This window comes from Microtus oregoni, unplaced genomic scaffold (genome assembly GCF_018167655.1).
Source record: "Microtus oregoni isolate MIOR12 unplaced genomic scaffold, Mior012 000026F_ref0000081, whole genome shotgun sequence".
NCBI lineage: Eukaryota > Metazoa > Chordata > Mammalia > Rodentia > Cricetidae > Microtus > Microtus oregoni.
Genome location: NW_024543085.1, coordinates 23,440,001 through 23,466,319, shown reverse-complemented (window position 1 = coordinate 23,466,319; position 26,319 = coordinate 23,440,001). Strand labels below are relative to the sequence as shown.

At 43.7% G+C, this 26,319-nt stretch overlaps 1 protein-coding gene across 3 annotated transcripts in view; it reads left to right on the top strand.

Moving 5' to 3' along the window:
• Window positions 1-883: 883 nt before the first annotated feature.
• The window catches only part of Grm8 (glutamate metabotropic receptor 8), an 837,648-nt gene continuing 812,212 nt past the window's right edge, over window positions 884-26,319 (top strand). For 2 of the 3 annotated variants that reach the window (XM_041675768.1, XM_041675769.1), the window contains exons 1-2: window positions 884-1,128; window positions 12,079-12,889. In XM_041675768.1, coding sequence (XP_041531702.1) covers window positions 12,380-12,889 — 510 coding nt within the window. In that variant the 5' untranslated portion in view covers window positions 884-1,128; window positions 12,079-12,379. Of the gene's footprint in view, window positions 1,129-1,671; window positions 1,811-12,078; window positions 12,890-26,319 lie in introns of those variants that run through there. The other variant, XM_041675770.1, reaches the window with a different exon arrangement.

The following is a 26,319-nucleotide window of genomic DNA, read 5'->3' as shown; positions in this document are numbered from 1 at the left end:
GTACCTGGGCCATAGCCAGCAGGAAGGGGCACGGGACTGTGCGCACGGAGCCCAGCGGGTTCCCGGCCACTGGATGAGAGGGAATCCTAAAGGTTCCCAGTGAGCGAACTCCTCAGGAGTTCCTTGATCTGGGCTCCTCCAATCCTCTCCACAAAATGACAGTCGCCTTGGTTGCCTAGTCCCATACAGAGCCCGCAGTGGGACTGTGTTCTGTCCCACCTTCAGCTTCAGGGGCGCGATAGAAGGCGTCCCCTGGCACCTTCCGGTGTCCGAGCCACGGGACAATACCAAGGACCAAAGAGTTGCTAGCAGGAGGCAAACTTTGTATGGAAGTGCGTTGCGGGCTCTACTTTGAACACCACTGGAAAGAAAACAAGCATAGGACACTTGTCATCTGTCATATCTTCTTCACGGTCACCCTCCTTGGAGCTATGTTCATTGGGAGGGAAGGGGTCCCGGATTCGCCGGAGCGGTCCCCCTTGCTTCAGGTCGGCGTTGAGAGGCGCTTTCCCGCGTGGGTCCCGAGCTCACTGGGCGCTGTGGCCACGGGTTCTCGTACCTCCCCCAGTCATCCTCTTTTTCTCCCTGTCTTCGAACCCTCCCTTCTTTGTCCGGGCGGGGCAGGTGGGGTGATATTTAAACAACAACAGCAGCAGCAACAACAAAAACAAAAACCAGACCTCTGTTATATCTGGTCCCCGAGTTGATTCGGACTTGAACGCTGAAAGGGTCCTACCACTGGGGTGTCCCACTCCCTACCCACGCCCGGGCCTCTGCCCCTCGGGGATCCTCCTCCCGCTTCTAGGGGTGACTGGTTGGCGCGAAGCGATTGGCGATCCCGGGCGCGATCCCCGGCGCGGATCCACGCGCCGCGTGGGGTGAATGGTCGCGGGAGGAGGATCGGGAGGCGCAGGGAGCAGACCAATCGCGGCCGCCGGTGGGAGTATTTGTTATTCACATGGAAGAGACTCGCCGGTGGCTTGGCCAGCTCAACCCCCTCAGTCCGGAGATCAGCCACAAGTGCGGTCGCGGTGCTCGCCTTGCGCGGTGGCGACGGCGGCGGCGGCGCTGACATGGAGCTGCGGACTCCCAGCGGGCTTCCTCACCTCGCCCTCTACGGGGAGCAGGGTAAGACTCCCGGTTGAGCAGCAGGCACAGAAAAGGAAAGCAAGTGCTAAAGCAATAGCAAAAAAGCCCCCACCTTTCAACTCTCCCCCCAACCCTAAATGGCTGCAAAAGTAGGACCTCCCCCGATTTTATTGCCGTTTCCATTTTCTCGCCCCCCCACCCCCCACCGTGCAGCTGACAGCCAGGTGTATGCGTTTTTCTCAGATTACTTTAATGATCTGCCTTTTTTTTCTGGGCACAAGTAGATGGCTTTGCACGCCGGAGACTGGGAAAGAACTGGCGGGCGGAGAAACGCGGATGGGGAGAGTGGGAGAGTGGGCACCAGGGGGCGAGGGGCTGGCCGGGCATTGGAGCTTGATTGGGTGTCTGTTGATTTTACGTTGCAAATAACAAGGCGGCCACCCCTCTTGTCTTCCCATGATTACATTCCAGTGAAGAGGTGCGGAAGAGAGGGAGCTTTGCTTGGAATTCCCAAGACTTGGAGATGAGATCCCCCAAAAGTTTAGACGGTGAATGGGAGATTGAAGGGTGACGGGAGTGGACAGACGCTCCTAGGATGCTCTAGCTGGGCGTGCGAAGGGGCGGCAGGGTTTTAAAATCTCTCTGCCTGGGATTGCTTGGCCTGAGTGACCTCCTGGACCTGCCCTGGCGGAATCTGGACTTGCCCGGCCGAGATGCCCAGGTACCTTGGTTATGCGAATCTAAAGCGAGGGATTTCCGAAGTTAGCGGCTTCCGGGATGAGTTGGGGTAACCCCCGCCTTCCTGAGCTCCAGCTAGATGGATGTCTAACGGGGATGTGGGGGAGACTGGGGAGGGAGGAGGGTGTCGTAGGAAAAGCCCGATAGTGTAGGGGGTCCTTGAGACCTGTATCCCTGCGTAGCACATACACTCTGCCTTGAGTTTTTGGTCCCCCAGTTAGCCCGGCGAGGTTGGGATTTCCTTGCCCCCTCCCCCCAGCTCCGGGGAAAACGCTGGAGTTCCGAGTCCTGTTGGGGGTGGGGGATCTAGATTCAAGGATCTAGAGTTTCCGAAGCCAAGGCAGACGCTCCCTGCAGCTCCTCGGCAGCACCCACGGTCAGAGTGGCCCCTGTGTCAGGCGGACCTGAGAGGGGTGTGGGCGTCTGCAGCCAGCAGGTGTGGCGGGGGCGGAGGCGCTCTCGGACCCGTGCGCTCAGGAGACTGGAGCCGAGGGCGCGCGGGGGTGTTGGTGGCGGGGACTGGGGCGGTGCCGGGGTGCGTGGAAAAAGCTAGAGTAACCAGGTCCTTCCTAGCGGCCCTACACTCTACTCTGCGTTGGGCTTACACGGTCTAAGGAACTGGGAGGAAAAGGAAGATGCGGCGGGGAGGGTTCCCCGGGTGGGGTGAGTGGCTGCTGCCTAAGATTTAGAGGGAGACCTCTCAGCCACGAGGCCAGAGTGAACCCATCTACTCAAAGGGGTCCCTTGAGGTTCATACAGTTGGTGAAAAATATAACAGAATCATATTTCCACCAGCGCCCCCTCCCTCGATTGTCTGACACGCTTCTTTGGTGCAAATGAAATGCAGAGGCGCGTGCGAGTCACCCGTTGCGCAAGAAAGCACCTCAGAGCTTCCCTGAGGAATTGCTTCTAGCCTAAATTGGGGAGTCTGGCTCCAAAGAAAGTCTGTGTGCCCAGGATAGCGGTAGTGCGGTAGTGTGTGAATTGCAGAAGACCAAGAGCCCCCCCCCCCCCACACCGGCCCCCAGGAGTTCCAGCTCTGGAGGGAATACCTTTTTTGTCAATCGGGGGTGATCTTTTCCCATAGACCCGACAGTGTAGGAATCTCGTGAACACCCGAGAATACACTAGGATCTTGGCCATTAATTCTGCCACTGAAAGAACTGAAGACAGGGTTTGCGGTGAAGGTATTTGCAAGACAAATTACTATCAGGGCAAATGCATTCCGACGATAGCTTGCTTGTGTTTTGCTTGAAAGAAAAATGAAAAGAGAGAAGGAGCCACCAGCAGGTAGATCTTGGATAAACAGCTTGACTGTAATTTCCATTTTTCGTTATGAAACTGTTTGTCAATAATTGCAAATGGCTACAGGAACCACTCGAGTTTATCTTGGTCACTTGCTTGTGAATAGTATCTGGAAAGATCTCGACAGGAGACAAAAAGCTGTATAAAATGCGTTCTCCCGCTCTTGCAAATACGTGGCCTGATAATTGTGAAAAGAGCTCCCACTCACCAGGGAATGGTTCTCTAATGCAGTTTTCCTATCTCAGCGTCAACTACAGGTTGTACTACACCCGAGATAAAGAGAATATCTGCTCTTAAATAAGGGATGTGGAAACGATTTAGGAAAGGAAGCTTCTAGGAGACATTTTCTCAGAAGAAAGAAGATTCTGAGAACACAGCTGAATACTGTTTTAGAGGTTCAAGTCATTCTATTTGGTTGGTGCTGGATATCTCTGCCCTGTTTGCCCCCCTCCCCACTTCAAGTTATAGCTGATTGAATAGTTCTAGCCATTCAGATCCAAAAGGGAGAGGGAAAAGGATGTTCCCAGCTGAGCTGAACTGGAGGAGTGCAGAAGAAAGTTAGAGGTCTGGAGCTCTTTTCAGACTTGGCTGGGCAGCTTGAAGCTGCTTCGGGGCTTGTTTAATTGGTATTTATGCAACAAACAGGCCAGCTGACATTCACATTGGCAGTATCAAGTGCCAATCTTTGTGTAAGAATGTTCCATTGTCTTTAGGGCATGGCACACTGAATACTGCACACACATACTTGCGCAAAGATAGTTTCCCTTCTAAGTTTCTTTCCCACTGTTTCCTCCCTGTGGGGGAACATCAAGAGGACCCTGCTTTAGTCAGTGAGTGCTATTGCTCTGTCTCAGCATCTTAGAAGAAGATGTTGCATAGATTTATCTTTTGCTTAGCTCCATAGCAAAAATCTGACCACATCTCAGTGCCTGTTGAATAGGCCTGATTTGAAAGATCCAGGAAGTTGTTTCTGTTTTCATGACAGAAGCTTGGGTGCTACCGGACTCTCATCCTGGGTTTGCCTAGTAGGAGTGGTCACTCCGGGTTACTCTAGGAGAGGTTGTGAGCCTGTCAATCAGCTGTATGTATATTTAGCTTTTTTTTTCCATTTCAAGGGAGCTATTATTTGCTGTTAGAAATTTAGGTTTCAGTTCCTTCTTTCCTTCCTTCCTTCCTTCATTCCTTCCTTCCTTCCTTCCTTCCCTCCCTCCCTCCCTTCCTTCTTTCCTCTTTCCCCCTTTTTTCCCTTCTTCTTCCCTTCCCCCTCCCTCCTTTCCTTCCTCCTACTCACCCTTTCTTCCCTTCCCTTCCACTTATGTTTTCTTTGATTTTAAGTTCTTGGTGCTTTGGCAAGTTAGAGCAGACTCATCCACGGAATGGAAGAACCTTGAGCATAGCATTGTCTCATCTGGGCCCCATCACTGTTGGGATGATTTGGGGACACTGTGGAAAGAAGGTGCCTGCAACAGTTCCTTTCTCTGTTTGGTTGTACGCTGGTCTACTAGTGGTGGTAAGATATTATGGCTTTTCTTAGGAATCATTTAAAAAACACAGATGTTCCAGTTGGAGGGAGATCATCAGGGCTTGACACCCGCCGATGAATGTACTTACTCTCTTGGGAGAAACAAGGCCAAGGGAAGGATGGTCTTGAGGTCCTTGACCACAAGACACGTCAGTCCTTTGGGTAGAAGGGGCAGGGAACAGATAAAGAGAGATGGGAAGATGTAGGAAAAGCCCCAGAGGAGTTTTCTAGAGGTTATTGAACACATGCATTGCTAATTCACTACTTTTCCAGGCAAGAGAGAATGCATTAAGATACAAATCTGCTGGCTGGGTTTTCCAGTGGTAATAACCCTCAGTGCTAAAAGTGTTATAGTTTGCTTACTGCTTAAAAAGTTTCCCTGTTTTCACTACAGAAGAATGTCTTGCATGTTAAGAATGGCCCCTTGGGTGCTTTGAATGCCTGGGCCCTTCAGGTCAGATAACGTTGTTCTAAGAACTACCCCTCGGGCCTTCCAGTTTTCTTTAGAGTTATTTATTTATTTATTTATTTATTTATTGGTCTGAGCTTTCTAAAGTTGATTCTCGGCCACCTGCCTGTTGCTAAGGTCTGACCCTCCATGCTGGTCATGGAAAAGTGTTTCCCTCAGATTTAAATATGATCTATGAGCAAAATAGTTTAGTTCTGGGTCTGGTTATTAAGCCAATACTATCCTTTTGCCTTTTCATATCACTAGACAGTTTAACAAGTCTTTCAGTGTACATTATGACATTTGATGTCACAGCTCAGCAGGTGGGCAGAAAGCAGACTAAGTAACTTACCCAAAGATTAGACTCAGGCTTCCCGAACCCCTAAGCATCCTGCTAACACCTTACACAGTCAGCTCAGAGTCTCACGCCCAGAGGCTTTGGGGTAGGGCACAGACTGTAACTACAGCCTTAACGTGAGATCTCAGCCTTTGGCCTGAGATTTCATACAGTCACATAACCTATCTGCTCTCGGGTTCTCAGGCCCAGATGCAGGTGGTGATGTCAACCTTATAGGTGAACTTTCGGAGGAAATGAGATCATACGTGTGAGGTTGCACTGTGAGCATTCAGCAAGCTGGCTTCAGTCTCTTCCCCTCTTCTAACCTGATACGTACCATAAATGTGCACTTTTTGTGCAATGGCTGTGTTATCTACAAAGAAGGATGTAAACTGAATTCTTCTAAATCAGATTTTTTTTTTAAATGCGTGGGGTTTAGGTATTTTAAGGAAACCTGCGGTGAATTCTTTTGTTATGCAAATAACAACAGTCTAATTTATCTGTTTAGTATGTGAGGGTCTTCTGGATCTGGTTTTCTTAATATCTGCCCTACCTATATAAATGAGCTTTTAGAACCTTCTCTTGCTGATTGGGGGTGGGGTGGGAGTCACTTGCTTGCAAACAAAACCAGTTATCGCGCTCAGTTGACAAAGCCTTGATCTCCTGCTTGAGAATAATCCCATAGTCCCTTATTACTGAGTCACAGAGTCTTAGAAGAGGAAGCTGGCAGACATCTTCGAGCTGGTGGGGTCACATCACTGCTTCACAGATGAGCGAGGGGAAGCACACTGAGAGGAAGTGACCTGTTCAGTGTCCCCAGCTCATGGCTGACTGCCAGACCAGGATTCAATTCCAGGCCTCTGTTGCCAGGGAGGCCTCCTTCTGTCCCCACTAAGGATTGACACAGGCAGCAGTCCGAGACATCGACAAAATCGCCTGCATTTCCAGACAATCTCAAGAACCACAAATGTGGGAAATGCCTGGGTTTGACGGCAGGACTTCCCCAGGATAGCCCCTTTGTGTTAAAGAGACAGACAGATAATAGTATGGGAATGCTGCTTTTGTGAGAAAAGCTTTTTATTTCTTGGCTAATGATATATATATATCTATATCTATATCTATATCTATATATATATATATATATATATATATATAGCACAAGAATCATACTCCATCAGTGGTCCACACTGAAGGAGGGCATGAGGGGGTGATCTCGATAGATCCCCTTTGTGCTGGTGGTCTTGTTCCATTGGCAGCCGCTGGCTAAGAAAACAGATATGTGGTGATAGGAGGATCAAGACTTTGAGTTCCTATCTTAAATAAATAACAAATGTGTAGTAATAAGGGCGGCGAGGCTGCGTCCCCCACACCCGGCCGCCCACATGGCTAGCTTATGCTCCGAAATAACAACACACAAACTGTATTCTTTTAATCACTGCTTGGCCCATTCTCTTCTAGGCTAATTCTCACATATTAATTTAGCCCATTCCTAATCATCTGTGTGTAGCACCCCAAGGTGCGCTTACCGGGGAGATTCTAGCCTAGTCCATCCTGGGTCCGAGCTTCATCACGTGTGTCTGCCAGGGAGCAGGGCATGGCGTCTCTGCTGAGGCGTCTGCTCCGGAGAGCAGAGCTGTCGAGACTCTGACCTCACTTCCTCTTCCTCCCAGCATTTTGTTCTGTTTACTCCACCCACAGGGCCAAGCAGTTTCTTTATTGGCCAATGACCTTCCTCCATCACAAATGTAAATTCTGTTCCTGTATGCGATGCTGTGTTTGCATGTAGTCTGTGTGCAGCCTCCTGTTTACTTCAAATCATTTCTAAACTATTTATTCCTGACCATCACCATCATCATTATCATTAGTGTGAAGGCCTGATACCACACTTGGAGCAAAGAATCCTGTTTTGAGCATGGTCTTGCACTTCTAATTTGCCAGTGCAAGCCTGTGGATTTTATGTCATCATTTTAAAGGAAGTATTATGATCTGCCATCCTTATCTAAAGTGCTGTTAGGCACAATGACAACCAGTGTCTGAGGAATGATTTTTGGTGTTTTATGGTTGATGAAAATAAATAATTGGTATTAAAAGATAAAAAAAATAAAGTTTGCAAGCCTGAATATTTTTCAATCCTTTGTGGGATCCAGAAATATCCCTATCCCTTCTGGAAATGTCCCACAGCTGTCCCTTCCTATTGTTATTGTTTCTTGAGCTAACCACTGGAAAATACATACATTTATGAAAGATTTCCCTGGGGTGGTGGGGCCCTCACTGCACCATCACCGCCTTTCTCTGCCTTGCTGGGGCTGTCTCAAAGAACAGGGTCCCCCTTAGGGATCTGATGACTTTGGTGTGTTGTTGTTTACTCTACTGAGGATTAGGTCTGAACTTGTTTTATTTGTGCTTCTCCCCCACCCCGCTTAAATGGAATTAATAATAAGCAGCATTTAGAAATCCTTTGAGATACAGTTATGAGGTTGGAGACTTTGATATAAGGAGCACACATAGAAAATCAGATGTGGGCCCGCGGCACAGGCCTAAAATCCGGCCAGGGAATTTGCTTGTGAAGACATCGAGGTCTGTGGGAAGTCAGTGTCGGTGGTACAGTGCTTAGAAGGGACAGGGGAGGGTGAAATGGAAGACGGCGTGGTTAAGCTTCATGTGTGCTAGCCACCATGTGTGACAGCAGCTGCTGGCCTCAGAACGGGACTCTCACCTTCGTGAGGAAGTCTGTCTGCGCAGGAAAGCTTTCAGCCAAGCCCAGGGCATGGTCAGCTTGGAAGAAAAGCTATTTTACTTTAAATCAAACACAACACATGAAGAGAAGCTGTTTGGATCTGTAGCTCAGAAAGGTCATTATTTCTTTAGAAATATTGATTCCAACAGTGTTTGGATTAAAGCCCACAAGACTTCTAAGAGAGCCGGATTAAGCAGTATAAGATTATGCCGTGAATCATAGCGTTTGTAGTTGTTTAGTCTTCCACAGACTTCCACATATTATTTTTCCTTAGAATTTAATAGAGAAGCTGAACCTATCAGGTCTGTGATTTTCACGGCAATGTATCGGACTCTGAAACAACTGCAATATTTAAATATTTTATACATGGCTCTGATTTTACTTTTCTAGTGTCGAACAGAATCCAGTAAACACTACACCAACTGGGTGAGCAGTCAAAAAGTCGCTCTGCTTTGGGTAGAAGAAGAATCGACAGACCAGATCGATGCCGGTTTACTGAGCTTGCACCCTGGGCCAGATCCAGTTTTGTAGCGGGTGCCTCTTAGCAGGCTCTATCTCCCCTTACAGATAAGAAAACCAAGGGTTAGAGAGCTTCTGTGCAGTAATTCCATGCTGCCAAGGCAGAAACTCCAGCAAAAACCCAACAAGCCGTCCATAGAGGATAACTCAAGAGGAATCCCCTCCTTTTCCACTTCACTGCCTTTGCCTGCTCACCCTGTTGATTCCCGCCTCGTTGCTTTCCATACCCCAGCCTTTCTTTAAATTAGGGCTCTAAAGCCGGGCGGTGGTGGCGCACGCCTTTAATCCCAGCACTCGGGAGGCAGAGGCAGGCGGATCTCTGTGAGTTCGAGACCAGCTTGGTCTACAAGAGCTAGTTCCAGGACAGGCTCCAAAACCACAGAGAAACCCTGTCTCGAAAAAACCAAAAAAAAAAAAATAAAAATAAAATAAATAAATTAGGGCTCTGAACAGAACTATGAGACGCTAAAGAGACTAAACGTTACTGCAAATACCAATAATTCGAAAAGAGACTAATTTTTATTACTTCTAGGACTACACCGGCAAGTGGAACTAACTTAATGTCTTGTGAGTAGATGCGGAAACCTGAGATGGAGCCCGTGTTTGTCTGTAACTGAAAACTGTTTGTTCTCTTAGGCGTGGAAGGGGTTTGCGGTGGTTTTGGTATAATGAAGAAAGGCTTTGGAGTACAAGCCCAGCCTTGGAATTTCTTCTTCTTTTTTGACTTTCTTTTTATTTATTTTTTTGTCTTTCACATTATGCCTCCCAATCCCACCCATCTGCCCCCCCCTTCAATGAAACAAAATAAAATTTAAGAGAAAAAAAGAAAAAAAGGAAGAAGGGGACAATCTTGTCATGGAAGCTGCAGTGTGGCACAGTGAGTCACATAGTAAGCCCTTTTGACCGTATATTTTTACTTGCAAGTGTTCATTGCAAGTAGTCACTGGTATGGTTCGAAGCCTCTGGTGTCTGCTACCCCATCAATACCTCACTGGGACTCTCCCTGGACATCCTATTGTGGATAGTTGGGTCTGCAAGACCAACACCATCCCCCCACCTCCTGCTTCAGTGCTCCAGCAGGTCACAGATGGGGTGGATGTTGGGGTGGGCCAGCACATAACCCTGGTTCTGGGCCTGGGTACTTGCATGGTTGGTCAGCCGGCCAACTCTCACCTGTCTTCACCATCAAGTTATGTTATCCAGCAAGGGGGAGGGGCCATTTCTCCTGCTATCACATCCTCAAGGCTGGTTCTCCCACACCTACACCTTCAGGGCCAGCTCTACTGTGTTGCCCAGGTGAGGTGTAGGGGCCGCTCTCCCGAGTGCTGCAGCTGAGGAGGGGCAGGGATAGCTCTCCTGTTCTTAGGATCTTAGGGCCAGCTCTTCTATTTACTTTAGGCTTGATGGGCGGGGGAGTGGGCATCTCTCCCCTGCTCATGGCACCCCAAGACAGATGAGTAGTGGGGATGGCTTTCCCGCACTCAAAATACCTTGGCTGACCCTCACCTCTGCCAACAGAGTTGGCTCCATTGTGCTGCCCAGATGAGGTGCAGGGCCTGCTCTCCCAAGTGTTGCAGCTGGTGGGAGGCAGGGGCATTGAAATGTATTCTTCATTTGCCCATTTATTCTAGGTTCAGCCAGTGTGGACTTGGTCTCAAACTCTAAAGTAGTGGTCAGAGTTAATGACATTCTACCACGACGTAACTAGTCTTCCTTGTGAGATTGTAAAACACAATCCCAACTGTACTCACCAGTAATTAATTGCACACATCCGGTTTCATCCTGAAACTCAGGTGTGCTTCCTTCCCAAGTGTTTCCTTTTGTGGAATAGTTCAGGGGAGGTGGTTGGGTACTCTGAGGGGAAGCAGCTGCCAGGTGAATTGAGCAGTGAGATAATCGGAAAAGGACGACATCTTTGGGGCAGTGCAGAGGGAATCAAGGGCCATTTTGTGCAGGCAGCCTAGAACCATCTTAGCAGAAGGGCCGGCACTTGGCTGGGGCTCCCAGTGCACACTCAGGAAGGCAGCACAGTGGTGGGCTAAGAGCCTCTTTTCAAACCTGGAAGTGAAAACCAGTGCAGCTTTCTCTGAAGGCACTTGTGCATATGTTCAGTTGTCCCCCAGGGAGGCACCATCCTTTTTTTTCAGGACAAAGAAGATGGAAAAAGAATTTTATGAACTGGAACTTGAACGAGTGAATGGAGTGAATGGGAAATACAAGCAGATGTTGGTTGGCTGGGGTGAAGGGAAACGGTCCAGATTTCAGATTCAAGTGTAAATAGGTTAGAAATGAACATTAGATTAAACATCCTGCCAGAATATGTTGTTGCTGCTTATTCTGCTCATTCTACATGCATTTCAAATCTCAGATTCCCTTTCTTCCATCAGTTCTCATTTCCAGTTAGACTTCAGAATTGTTCTGTAAGGATCTTGTGGAATTCTTTAAGGATGAAGGCCCCTGGATGAGGTTTCCCCTCAATTTGCCCATAGATGCTTTCGTTCTAGGTTATCTCTAGTCTTGGTGAAATGACTGTTTTCCCCACTGAGTCAGACAAAATTAAAAAGCTTTCCAAGTGATCTCCATCTCTGATGTGTGTCTAGTGATTCTCAGATCAAGGCGTGTTTACTTCAGAACTGCAAGCGTGCCCATTGCTTCACCCTGGCAAATTAATTGGGAACTCTATGTTAACAGGAAGATCTTCACACGTAACCCTCCCTATGTGTTTAATTTTCAAGACTTTTTTTTTTTTATTACCAGAGAACAATAGATTGTTGATGTGAGGTAGCGGATGTTCTCTGCTAAGTGTTTCTGCAAGCTACAAGATATTTTCAGATCTTTTGGTAGCTTGTCTTTCCTTTTCTCTCTTCCCTCTTTCTTTCTTCCTCCTTCCTTTTCTGTGATCAAACAGTCACTGTTTCCCACTGAGAAATCAGGGATACTAAAAAATAAAAGTCATTAAGAGATGAGTGGCTTGTTGAACACCTCATAGACAATCACCTTTCATTATCTCGTGGACAAGAGTTAAATGAGAAATTTATATAGCTGTAAAAGGTAAAGCAGGTTCGACAAGAATAATGCCATCAATCCCAGGAATCGTACCTCGCTGGAAATAAGACTTATTGAAATAAAGTGATAAATAAAAATATGCTCTGTTCTGAAGGAAGCGATCTAGCTGCTGATGCTTTTCTGTTTCTCGTGCTCTAGACACGTCATCAATCTCCCTGCTTCGATGCAGAGCAGCCAGGTGTTCAGAATCACAGGGGACCAAAAACTGTTAGCTCTCAGTGAATGGGGGAAATAAAAAAGTTGGATCAGACGGGGCTTAAGTATATATAAAAAATTCAGCCTTACTGAAGTTAATTTTTCCTTTCTCTTCTCCCCAGGAATAATTCTGCTACAGGGCTGAGTTCACGGCCGTGAATTGTTGACCTCATCCCAACATCAGAACCTCAGATGTTATTCTAATTTATTTGCAAGCTGGCTTTATGTGGAAATAAACTTGAACCGAGGGTCTGTTGGAAATTCACTGTGACGTTCAAATCAAGAAAACCTGCTGAAATCTCCAGAGCCTTCCCCCATGGGCCCTGATGGTAGACTCCAAAAGGTGCAGCCTCAGGTGGTCCCCCTTCTTCTGCGGCAAGAATAAACTTTGGGTCATCGATTGCAATACCATCCTTGGAGAAAATGGTATGCGAGGGAAAGCGCTCAGCCTCTTGCCCTTGTTTCTTCCTCTTGACTGCCAAGTTCTACTGGATCCTCACAATGATGCAAAGAACTCACAGCCAGGAGTATGCCCATTCCATCCGGGTGGATGGGGACATCATTTTGGGAGGTCTCTTTCCTGTTCATGCAAAGGGAGAGAGAGGGGTGCCTTGCGGGGAGCTGAAGAAGGAAAAGGGGATCCACAGACTAGAGGCCATGCTTTATGCCATCGACCAGATTAACAAGGACCCCGATCTCCTCTCCAACATCACTCTGGGTGTCCGGATCCTTGACACATGCTCCAGGGACACCTATGCTTTGGAGCAGTCGCTAACCTTCGTGCAGGCGTTGATAGAGAAAGATGCGTCCGATGTGAAGTGTGCTAATGGCGATCCACCCATATTTACTAAGCCCGATAAGATTTCTGGTGTCATAGGTGCTGCAGCAAGCTCCGTGTCCATCATGGTGGCTAACATTTTAAGGCTTTTTAAGGTAGGTAAAGACATTACCTTTTCAACCAGTGTAAAAGAATCGGAGATCTTTATGGCTCTAAATGTGGGTTTAAAGAAGAAGGTAGAGATGAAGATGCCAATAGACCCTGTATACATCACTGGGTTCCTCAAAGGGGATATTCTATGCTGGGGTTTCTACCCTGTATCACCTTAGTTCCTTCAGTTGTAATTAAATGGATTAATCCTGAATGTGTTTTCGCAAAGATAATGTTGGTAAGTTCTGTGATGTGTTTGGTCTTTGCTGTTTTGGGTTAACTTCCCCAGAGAGGCTCACTTTAAGTCAAAACAAGCATCTTTGGGGAATCATAAACCATTAGCACATTTATCGTACAGAACACTTCTTTTCTACTTGACGTACCTGTGAGATAATTTACTTGGTGAAACTTCTTCAAGGTGGGATGCTCTGTTATGACAAGAATTCCTGTGTGAAGAAACTATTTATTACTAATGTGTAGATGGTAGTGACACTCTAGAAGATAAGATGGCCATAAAGTTGTCAGGATTATTATAACTCGAACAGAGCAGAACCTCGTTAATTCAGAATACTGGGAGGCAGACTGGAAATAATTACATATAATTCTTGTTGAGTTAATAGTTCAAATTTGGTAGGAAGCAATCAAGATATTTTGATTTAGGTTTGATGATCTATTATCTGTACATTCTTTATAATATTGACTAAAATTGCCAATATAAAATAATATATGTGAAAACACTTTGAAAGTAAAAAGATCATAAAAATAAAGTTATTGTAACTCACCGTTTTTATTAACTTTCTCATCTTATTTATTAATATCCATTATGTAGTCTTTTGAAATAGACATGATTTTTAAAATGAAAATACTTTTCACTCTGATTTCTTACTCATTGGGATTTGACTTTTCCAACTGAACCTGAATTAATGAGGCTTTATTTTATATAATAAAAAAACTATTCCTATGCATATTAGACTTAAAATTGGACTGATGACAGAGGGATAAAAATGAACAAAGTGATGGAGAACTTCACAAAAAAGGATGAAAAATATTAAGTCAAAGGCTTTCTGGTTTGGGAAGCTACCTTGGGGGCCAGTCTAGTTTGTTCTGTGTTTCCTATTGGAATCCTCTCTGTAACATTCTCCAGGAGGCTCCACAGCCTCTGTATGAATCTCCTTCATTCAGGGATGAGAATGCTAAGAGGTATTTTAATGACTGTTTACAGACTGATGATGACATTGCCTCAAAGGAGGAGGCCGCTCTGTGTTTCATAGGAGCCTTGTGTTTAAGACATTCCGAAGGGGGACAAAAAGGCTCCAGGGAGTATGGGAGACACTTTAGCAAGACATCAGAAGAGTCTCCTGGCAGTGAGAGGACTTGAAATGAGAACTGGCAGCCAAAGGTCTCTCATTCTCCATCTCTGGAAGCCATGGAGGGAAGCTGGGCAGTTGTAACAGCGCCCCTAGGGATGACTCTCTCCTCACTCAAAGGCAAGACACAGAACCAGTACTCCTCCAGAGTCCTCCCATCTACAGGATCTAGGGTTCTTCTCGGGACTTCTGATCCGTCCCTCATGGCTAGAGTTCAGACCAGCTATTTCCCAGCCGTTCTTTCTCCCACTCAACCTCCCTCCTCACGTGACCCACTATTAGAAAGGAGGGAAAACTTCATGATGATTTTCTCCTTTCTGGGGTCTTCCCTGTGTATATTCATCACTGTTCCTGTTACCCCACAGTTATTTATTTCTATACACTGTGTTTTTCTGTGGTCTGGATAGCATTTAAAAGCACACAAGAATTTGAAGAGTGGGTGAGAGATACAAGGTACTAACCTGAGATATTCAATGCTCATTTATGTTATTTTTTTGTCACAAAATGAACTTACCTATAAGACAATGATACTAATAATTGTATATTAGGCTGTTAGGTTTCTTAAGTGAGAAAATGCAGGTGAAACATGCTACCAGTACCTGGTTGTGCCCTTTCCCCCCTAGACTGTTGAAGTAAATTTCAAGCCATCTGAAGGCAAGAAGGGAGGTTTCGTTTTTATAAAATTGGACCAGTCTTGTCTCTGCTTGTTTCTTCCCTCATCAGACAATTCTTTTGCTATTTTTGGATACTCACAGAGGACTTCTATCTGATGGAGTGAATTACTCTTGGTCCTTTGAACACAGTCACCTAAAGGTCCCCTGGTTACCCCTTGATGGACATGTAGGGAGGAGGTCACTTTTAGCCAGAAGAGGGCTGATAGATGACATTACCACCATCAGCACCCTGGCACAGAGAAACATTTAACACATGTCTTAACCACATTGCTAGATTTGAGAAACTGATCTCATTCAAAACTCAATCAGCCAAGGGGGTATGTCGATGCTCCTGCCATCTTCCCACGGAAGCACAAGAATGCAAATCAAATAATTCCAACTTATCATCCTGTTGCCTCCATTTACTCGCATGATTTATGTGCAACCTTCAGCTTGCACTTCACAGTGACTGTAATTAGGAGATAATGATGGCTGTTCATGGGAAAGAAAATGGCCCTCTTTAATGTGGATGACGTCTGCTCACACCCGTATGCTAGGACTGACTTGACATATTATAATAGTTATCAAAGGAATGATTAACAAATGATTGCATTCGGGATTGAGATGTAGTTCCATTTTGAAAAATATTAATTTTCTTAAGGCAATGCTATGATGAGATGAATGATGAATGAAAGTAGGTTTTAGGAGTGAACCTTAGGGCTGTCTGTAGTCCCTACAGGATAGCGTATGGCCCATAGAATCCAAAAGGATGCGCAGAAACCCGTGTGTCGAACTTATCTCCTCTTCGTTCTTAGGGAAGCAGTGATATTCTATCTTTGTTTCTCTTACCAAAACTCTGAGGCAAAGGAGAAAAACAAGCTCCTTAACTTAGAGGGGAGCTAGGCAGGGAGTCGCGGAGTTCCTGGAAGTAGGAGATGCCCACAGGTCACTAAAGCATCCCCGAAGGAGGGGTCCTCAGTCTGAGGGCAGGTACAGCTTATGTTACTTTTCTCCTCAGCTCCAAGGAAGCATCTCAAACTGCAGGGCCTGTGAAGCAGTAGAATTTCTTGCTCTCCTCTGGGGACTGTTTGCACCAACAGGAATAAATGTGACCCAATAGCCCTCAGAAATGATGGGAACAGAACTGAGCTTGAAAGCCACTGAATCAAATTTTAATGCTTTGAACTTGATAGAAGCATTGCTATGCATGAACACACACACACACACACACACACACACACACACACAGAGAGAGAGAGAGAGAGAGAGAGAGAGAGAGAGAGAGAAAGAGAGGGAGAGGGAGAGAGAGAGAGAGAGAGAGAGAGAGGGAGAGGGAGAGGGAGAGGGAGAGAGAGAGAGAGAGAGAGAGAGAGAAGAGTGGTTGTCTAGGCGACCTCTGTAGCAAGTTAATGGCTTTAGATAAACGGCGGTATCTTGGATAATGTGTAGTTGTGAAGTAGCAGAGTGCCTGGGATCCCAAACCTTAGAAAACTCACTGAAGACGGGGACTTAAAAAGAGTTTTAGAATCAGGTCTCTTTTGGAAACTTTAACTGAGATGCCCAGAGATGAAATTTGTTTATGTTTATTAAAAAGCTTACATAGTTTTCCTTCTCTAGCATGTTTCCCACCTTCCTCTTTGGATGGGAAGAAACCAGTTTCTCAAAACACTAAACGTATACTTTGCCTCAAGTAAAGATTGAGTTTAGGTTAAAGGTGACATTTGGCACTGGAATATCTCTCAGTAATGTCCACAAAGACACATGGGTCACAAAAGGACAATATTTCTCTCTCTCCTGTTTGGTTAGTTGACTTTACTTTGATTGCTAATTTTTCCTTCTTGAAGAATAGACCTTAGATAGCCTGGGGTGTGTCCTTCCACAGTGATCAAATGAAATATCAGTGGAAATCATTTGAATGATGGCTAGCTGATTCTCCATGTGGATTTGTACATGGGCTAGTGGATCCTCTATGTGGATTTGTACATGGGCTAGCGGATTCCTCTATGTGGATTTATTTATGTGTGGGCTAGCTGATCCCCCCATGTGGATTTGTGGTAGTTATAAATGACCAGAACTGATCTTCATTTAAGTCAATGAATTATAGAAATTTCTCTCCTCCTGCAAGTCTTTGTCTATAATATTTATGAAGACATTTTTTTCCCAAGAGACTCAATTGCACCAACTACTAAAGCCATGTGTCTTTTGAGTTATTTATTGCACACAATGGGTTTTATTAACTGTAAACAATGAAAGGCAAATCTGCCATGTTTAGGCTCATCTAGTTAGGGTGGATGGGTAAGTGAGCATATGAAATAAATAATAAATAAATAACGTTTCATGTAAATCCTGTTTGATAACAAATAAACCACGTGAAGAGGAAAGCGAGATTCCTTCAATCGGGCCTTTAGTTCTGAAGCATCTTTGCTTGAAAAAGAGCACCCCCTCTTTAGAGGAGTCAGATGGGCCCTCTCTTACCAAGGCACTAGTAATGGTGTCAGGTGAGAAAGGGCACTTCAGATATGCAGCGGGAGACATCTACATCACAGCAGACTTGTTAATGTCTCCCTCCCCAAGGCCTCTCAGAGTTAAATGGTCCCCTGCACCCCAGGACAAAGGCCTACCTCTGCTATGCAAAATCACCCTGCTTTGCTTGACAAGGTTACCAGAGAGGTGGCCTCTACTACCTCTTCCTGGCATCAATCCTGCCCTATTATAGCTGCTTGTCTGTAATCCCTACTAGTCAACACCAAGAAGGCAGGATTCATTTTTTTGTTACTGGTGATCTCATTTCTAGCCCCAGCCTCACCCTGTCTAGGAGCCCAATAAACATGTGAAGGAATAGATGAATGGCGGAATCAACCGTACTTTCTATGTACTTACTTATCCCAATACCAAATACTGGAAATAATAGTTAGTCAGACAGGAAAATCAAATCAAATTTTACTTTCTGTGTAACTCTTAGGAAAAGAAACAGAAGGAGTAAGGGGTGGAAAGAAAGCAAGCAGTGCACTTTGGGAGTTCCTGTTCTCACGTACTTCCTCTTGCTCCTGCACAGCCACGCCTTCTTTAGATAGATCTTTAAAGTGGAAAATTAAACAAGTATTATACATGAGCACATTCTCATTGTGGAAGGTTCAAGCCACAAATAATAGTCTGGGATGGAAAGAGTCCACTTCCTGGCACATCTATTAATAAAATGACACATGCAGACATAATTTTATTTATAGATATGCCTTATGACTCTCTCTTTTTTTTTTTTTTTACTTACTATATGCAGGAGAGACTTCTATGTTGGTTAACGCAGGTTTGTCTCAGTCATTCTCAAGTCTTCAAGTCCGAACTACCTGCATAGATGATGCTCAAATTCTTACCTGATACCAAAGAAATTGGAACAATTTCCAGGTGATTCTGTGTTGGTCTAGGGTTGGGAAATTACAAGACTTTCCCCCTTCATTTTAGTGACTGGTGGGTTTTAATTATGGATAGACCGAAATTTTATTCTTACAAACTTCCAATAGGGAAGTAATCAGAGAGTGTTTCTTTTTATTTCATTTGAGAAACTGTTGTAATACTGCCAAAGGCCTCACCCAAACCCTGTTAGCTCTAGTGGGAAGTTTTGCATTATAGAACCCTTTCTTGGACCAACACACAGGCTGCATTATGAAAAACCAAACCCTTCTCTCCATAAGGCTGTCCCACATAATTCAGGCGCTATCACAGACCAAGGCTTTTCTCAACACGAAGTAACTTCGAACCAGTGTCCTAGTCTTGTGCCCAGGCTATGAAAGGGCCATAATGTTTCCTGTTGTGTTCAACAGATTTTTAAGCTTGGTGAATTTAAATCTTTCTTTCTTTCCTCTTCTGAATCCCCAAATAGCCTGAAATCCAACAGTGAATATGGAAGACATCTTAAAAGCTTACTTAGTGATTAATGCCCATCTTTCAGGCTCTTTGAGCAGTGAGGAGGTTTGAAAAGTTGTGAAAAGCCTTTCTAGGAGAATGGCTTGAGATAGGATGAAATACTACTTTTTGTTGTTGTCTAAAAAGTGGTCCATAAACCTTTCTGGAAAAAGTTATAGTAGAGATAAATAAATAAATAAATCTGCATAAGGAAAACACTTTTCTACTCATTTTCCCTAAGAATGGTAATTAAAATAAAATAAAAAAAGTGTTTATTTTAAGGGCTTTATTTCTTTATTTAATTTTTTTAGTCTGTTTTGGATTTACAGAAAAACTAAAGATTGCTGTGATTTTATTTGGCTTTCAGCACAGGTGTCTTTCATAGATTTGGTTTTTATTTAATTTACTTTTTATTAACAACGAAAGGCTACCTCTTCCTAAGGAAGCTTAAACTCTGGAGGCAGTGTGTGGTTCCGGTTCAGTGGCTCTCAAACTCAGTTTGTATCAAAATCACCCCGGGGCCTTGTTGAAACACAGATTGCTGAGCCCACCTTCAGAGTTTCTGATTCAATAGATCCAGGAACGGTCTGAAAACTGGCATTTCTAAAGGCTCCCAAGTGTTGCTGATGTTGCTGTTTCGCGGCCCATGCTTTGAGAACCAACGCTCCACATAAATTGCTTGCTGGCTGACTTAGCAAGTAAAGGATGCAAAAACAGAAATGAGGTTTAGCCACGTTCTGACTGACAGCACCCTTTTGTCTTTTGACTCACACCTGGTTAATCTTCTGTTCTTAGGGTTCGCAATCACAGCGGCTGCTGTAGGGATCTCGGTTTAATTGTGTGCCCCTTTGGATGTTGTGTTCTTTCCTAAATAATACATAGCTCAGAAGTCACAATCAGTGTCCTGGTCACTAAAACATGATCTCAAAAGCAGGGCCATCCATAATTATCATTTTTCACTCATGAGACCACCAGGAAAACTGATTTTTAAAAATGTAGACTGTAAGATACACATTAACTGGGAGTTGAGAACAGGAAGAAGTGAAGAGGCTATGATTTGTCTCAGCTCCCAGCAATTTGTCTTTAGAAACCATGACAGCTACCTCCTGATTTCCATTATGCAGCTGGATTGCAAATAACACTCTACAGCAGTCTTAATCAATAGAGGGTCACCAGAAGCTCTTCTTCTCCCACTCTGGGGAAAGGGCCTATTTATCCACTTAATTGATATAACACATAATCTGGCCAAAGAAGGAAACATCTCTCTCTCTCTCTCTCTCTCTCTCTCTCTCTCTCTCTCTTTGCTGTAACAGGGGGACTTTCCTAAGCATTCTTAAAAATATATGCATATGTAGCAAACACTTGGTACGATGAAGGGGTCTGAGCATAGCTTTGCCCACAGACACCTTGATCTGTTTCTAGAATGAGGCCAGTCGCTACAGTTTTCCTGCATTAGATCCAGAAACCAGTAGGCATGTGTTCATTGATGGCCATTCGTGTTCTCAAGTCTCTTCAAGTTTCCTGCTAAGCACTGGGAGGCTGAGTTCCCTGATACACTAGCCTATTGGCTGGTCAAAACTTCAGTGAAGGCACATTTATTTCTCCACATCTCCCACCTCACAGTATCACACGAGGCTCTTTGGGTTATGTGCATGGTAACACTCTTAGGCTAGCAGCTTTCCCCTGTTTCTCCTCATCTGGATTGAGGGGGAAAAAATCTAATTTTGATTAATGTTTGCATAACTTTCTACTTTTTAAATCTAAATATTTACATTATGGCAATTCCATTTATGAGCATCCTCAGAATGCCTGTGCTTATGTTGCTTATACCACAAATGGCACATCCTGCTTGTGCAGATTTCTCATCATTTTCTAACGCATAGATATGATCATTATTCTTATAATAAGATGTCTATTGAAAGGGTAGAATATTGTAATAATTCTTCTAGTGATACTCATATTCTTTTGAATAGATCAGATGAATATGAATTTTATGAAACAGGTCAGGCTCTACAGTCAGACTTACTCGGTTCAAAATCTGATATAGTGTTTATTAGCTCTGTGATCATAGACCAGAGGATTAATCTCTTCAAACATAGCTTGTATATGTAGAAAAAGTTGGCAGGAACCCCACTTCTTCTGAAGGTTTCTTATGAATGCTAGCTAACAAGACAAACTTCAGAGGTCAAAGCTAAGAGCTGATCTCCAGTGAGCACTGTAAATATTTGTTGTGATAAAACTACCACTCTTAGATGTTTTGATTTGTACCTCTCAACCATTTGTATTAACACTATCATGTGAGAATAGTAGACTAACATAAAATCACTGGTCAAGAAATAAAACAAAACATAATTTTGGTCAACTCAATTTTGGGATATGCCTTGGCTATCCTATGGTCAATCTTTTTATTGGATCTCATTGGCTCCCTATCCAGCCAGGTGAGTTAAGAAAATAGCATATTGAAGTCCATGTGGTAGCCCTAAGAATCACTTAATTAAATAATAGCATTCCAAGGGAATGATTAGGTGACCCAAAGATAAACTTTTCTTAAATTTAATAGCATTTATGTGCTTGAACAAAATTTTCCCTTAGGATTGAGTTTTTTAAAAAAAGGCATTTTGGCTGGCCTAAACCTTTTTAGAACCCCAGTACTTCTGGTGGAATTGTGGGTAAGGAGGAATAGCTGACTAACTCTTGGAATGGATGGTAGCAGTAAGTTCATTTTGGATGTGATGTAGATAGAAGTTTCTGTCCTGCCTGGTCCCTCAGTCATTCAATCCCAAAGAAACACACGGAGGCTTATATTAGTTCTAAACTATTTGACAAATTAGCTCAGGCTTATTATTAACAAGCTCTTACAACTTAAATTAACCCATAATTCTTGCCTCTGTTTAGCCATGTGGCATTCTCCTCTTGCTTCCTCTTTGTCTGGGTGGCGACTACAGACTGAGCCTTTCTTCTTCCCCGAATTCTTCTAGCCTGGTTGCCCCACCTATATTTCTTGCCTGAATACTGGCCAATCAACTTGTTATTAAGCCAATGCAATTGCCAAATCTTCACAGGATACAAGAGCATTATCCTACAGAAATGTGAATTACTTGGTTTTTTAATTTTAATCTTTTTCTGTATTTAGTGTGGTGATTCAAAGATTCAAATAGTAGGCTCACACTAGACAATGATTGCTATTCTTTGCTGAGGGAAGAACTCTTTTCTCTCAGACATGTTCTGTGTAATACTCATCCCTGTCACTGAGTACAAGTGTCATTGATGGCAGCACTGAAAAACTCCAGAGGCACTCACTCTAGAAGTCATATTCCTCCCAGGACAGTCAGAAGAAGACTGGAATTCAGTATATTAAATTTCAATTCATGTCACTATCTTCTTCTATTTACATGGGAATAACTAAGTAAAACATTTATTATATTCTGCTAAGTTGTCATTTTGGTGAAATATGGATAATTTAGTCCGTTGGAAAAGAATTTCATAGAGAAGGAGAATGTGTGTTTATTCACTGCAGACTTTCCTGGGCTGATTAGAGTGGACTTGTGTAAGACAGAATGCTATGACAGGCCTGGTCAGATAATGGCAAAGAGTTCTTGGTGTAAATGATAAATTTCCATTCCACAAAGAGAAATAGAATAGAGTGAAGAGATGTGAGCATTTTATCCATTCATTGTCCTTCTCTCTCTTAATTGGCAAAACAGACAATCGGTATTCATTCAGAAGCATGCATCCTACAGATGAATCCATCATGTTTGACATCGATTCATACAGGTTGTAGGGAGTACACCAAACTAAGCTATCTTCCTACTTAAAATGCTGCTGAAGAGACCTCAATAACATGTAAAGTAACAATGATCTCTATGAGATAATTTAGTAAAGGCTACATCACTGGACAACCTATTGGGGTTCAGAAGAAAGTTTGACTTCATCTGAGGAAGCCCAAGTTATTAGGAAAGTTGTTTTGCTTAGCTTGGCCTGCTCAATAGACAGCCCAAGACATCTTAAGTATTCTCCTCTTAATGATCCTTTGTTGTCTGAGATGTTTTTATGCAACCATAAGAACATAAATACATAAAATAGCGATACACACCAAACATCTACTGTTTATTTTTATTTATTTATTTCTCTTTGTTTTTTTGAGACAGGGTTTCTCTGTGTAACAGCCCTGGCTGTCCTGGAACTCACTCTGTAGACCAGACTGGCCTTGAACCCAAAGATCTGTCTGTCTCTGCTTCCCAAGTGCTAGGATTAAAGGCGTGAGCCATCACTGCCCAGCCAAACATCTACTGTTAATGTTCATTAAGAAATTTATTTTAAGATAATTCTCTGCCATATGCAGTTTGGCATCTTTTAGATGAGAGCAAATGTACAGAGTGAGGTGGATGTGTTTGCTTATTTTACATAAATATTTAAGTCTTAGGTGAATATTTAATACTGCAGAGCATCTTCGGCGCTTTTGGAGTTGATCGATATTTTGTAGCTCTTCATGATGAGCAGTAAGATTCACAGAATATTTACATATTTAAATATTTAACACACAAAAGTATGTTTACAGTCAACTTCAGAAATTGTTTGAAAACATGGCCTAATCCCAAACCAAAATTCATTCAATTGTTTGTCAGGTTAAACTCAAGTCAGCTACTGAAACAATAGTTGGGTATGTATGTGTGTAGTGTACTCATGAGTATTTCCATATGTGTGGGCATGGAGGCCCGAGATCAGTGCTGGATATCTTTCTTTATTGCTCGCTACCTTAATGTTTGATATAGGGCCTTTTATTGAACATCGAACTGGACATCAAACCTCTGGGATCCTCTTGTCTCTACTCTTCCTCCCCTTCCCAACAGCAGGTGTTATAAGCATATGCTTCCACATGTAACATTTAAAAATTCGTTGAAAATGTTGTTATGCAATAAGTTTTGGTCATATTCTTTCCCCTCCCACAACTCCTCCCAGATGTCCTCCTCCTTACCAAAATGCATATTCTCTCTCTTAAAAAACAAAATGAAACCAACACAAAACAAAACAAACAAAAAGCACACATCTCCAAAAAAATGAAAAAGAAAAACAAAAACCAAAAAAAAAAAACATTGAGCCTTTTTGTGTTGGCCAACTATTCCCGAGCATGCAGCCCCATTTGGGATGTGGTTGTTACATTCAGGGCCACTCCATTTCTCCCCAGCTTTCAATTGTAAATAACTTCTTGCTGAGGGGCGGGACTTTGTGCCAACTTCCTGTTTCAATGCTGCATATCCAACTTTATATCTAGGTTCTGGGATGTGAGCTGAGTTCTTTGTGTTTGCATAAGGACTTTCTGTTAGATCCACCTCTTTTGTCTCTCCAGCAATCATTAAGAAAAATAAAGAAGACCCCAAACGCCAAAACTTACAAACATCTTAACACAATGCATACAATACAAAGATATATTAACTTGGTACTTATTGCTCAAGAATGACAGCAGGAACATAATAAACCGCATCGTTCATAATTTCCATGAGCAGATAACCGTGTGTACAGTAAAGACAGTGCATTTTACAGCACACACAGTCTAGAATCTGACCTGAGGTGTCTGAGGCTGAGTGGTGGTAACGGAGCTGATGGCATGTTCGAAACCAAGGTTGCAATGAAAGCTGCATTGGAACCAGGTGAGTGCGTCCGGAAACACCTTGGGCTTTGTTACATTTAATTTTGAATTAGGTTTTGACACCTGCATGCTTGGAAATGCTTAACTGTGGCCACATTTTCACAACCTCCTCATTCAGGTATTTGATCCCGTGTAGGGTCGTCATCCAGAGCTTAAGGAGCTATGCCCTAGCATGGACAGTGAACACAGTGCTTATTGCTTAAAGAGGGATGTTTGAGACCAGAGTACTGCATGCGGGGTTCTTGGCAAAGTCCTCTTTGCTGGTTTATAGATCATTGCCTTCTTATTTTGTTGTAACAGGAGGGCAGAATGAGTGAGAGAGAGAGAGGGGTGGGGGGAGGGTAGAGGAGATCAAAACAACAATAAAAATCTCTCAAATCAAAATTCTCACCCTCTTTCTTTTAAAAAATATAATATTTGTTAATTCTTTGAGGATTTCATAAATATTGTTTTAATCATATCTACCCCATACTTCCTCCGAACTCCTCCCACACCCACCCCTTCTTCCTACCCTTAAACTTTACTCCCCGTTCCCCAAAGATGTATCTCAAAGCAGGTGCTCTGGTCCTTTGACCTTTGTCATCTTTGCCCCGTCTCTTCAAATGGCACTAATCCAGTCATGAGGGCTCCGCTGTCATGACCTAACATCTTCCAAAGGCCCCACCTCTTGCTCACGTTGCATTGAGTGTTAGAATTTCCAACTATGAATTTGAGAGCACACATCATTCAATTCATAGCAGAAGGCTTTGTACAATGGTGTGGAAATGGGCGGGACTTAGCTAAGTAGGTAGGAGTGTGTAAACTTAGGGGCCAGAGAGAAGAAAGGACCTTCCAAGCCTGAGATACCCATAAACCTTTGGCCTGATGTCAGCTCATGCTAACCTACAAGGAAGTAGAAGTAAGAGGAAATGGAAATGTCTTTTCCTCTTCAGGCCATCTTTCTGCTATGACAAAGCTTCAAAGATTAAAAGTCTCCTAGGAGATGAAAGTTGGGAGTGTTCTACCTCTTCCATTAAGCCTGGAACTGGGAGTTCCAGTTAAAATCCAAGCCAGTGGGCAGGGAGCACCCAGAGGGCAGAAGTTGCCCCTCAGGAGGCAAGGAGGTGAACTGCCCTTGGGTTTAGGGAGGGAGCTATCAAACCCAGAAGAGCTGCTGACCTTTGCTGTCTGGAAACTTATATAACCTAAAATCAAAACTTTCTCTTTTTTCATTTTCCCTGTGGCTATCCTTACTGTTTGGACTATTTTCATTAATCACAGATACAGAGATAATGGCTCAAAGAGAAGCTGAACACTGTCAGTGAGTTGATTTCACTCATGCCTGCCTCATAAGAGAGCCAGCCCTCAGGGCTCACTGCTTTTCCTTCCTCCCTTCTCCTGCAAACTCATCAAATCTGCACTGTCTCTACTGGTCAGGTGGTGATGGTCTCAGTCAGGGAAAGTTTCGGGGAACAGCAGTGTTTTCATTGGAAAGCGTTTAAGGTGTTTGGAAATAAGGCATATGTGATTTTTTTTTTTTGTTGTTAATGTTGTAGATTTTGCTTTGTAATTTCCACTTTTCAAACCTCCCCTATTGAAATGGAAGGTGTTCTGTTGTCTTAGAAACCACAGGGATGGAATTTTAAATTCTTGGAGTTTTCCCCCTTTTGCCCGAGGAAAGAAGATACTGTAAATTTAATTTTTTTTTTAAATTTGCCTTCCTCTATTTCATTGATATTCATGCAGCTGAAGCATCTAGCGAGTTTGGCTGGTGTATAAATTAATATTTACAGGTAAAACCTTGCTGAAAATAAAATAGATTAAGTGGAGAATATTTTTCCCATAGCTTCCTTCTCCAAAGAAAATGAAATAACTCTGCACCATGCCTC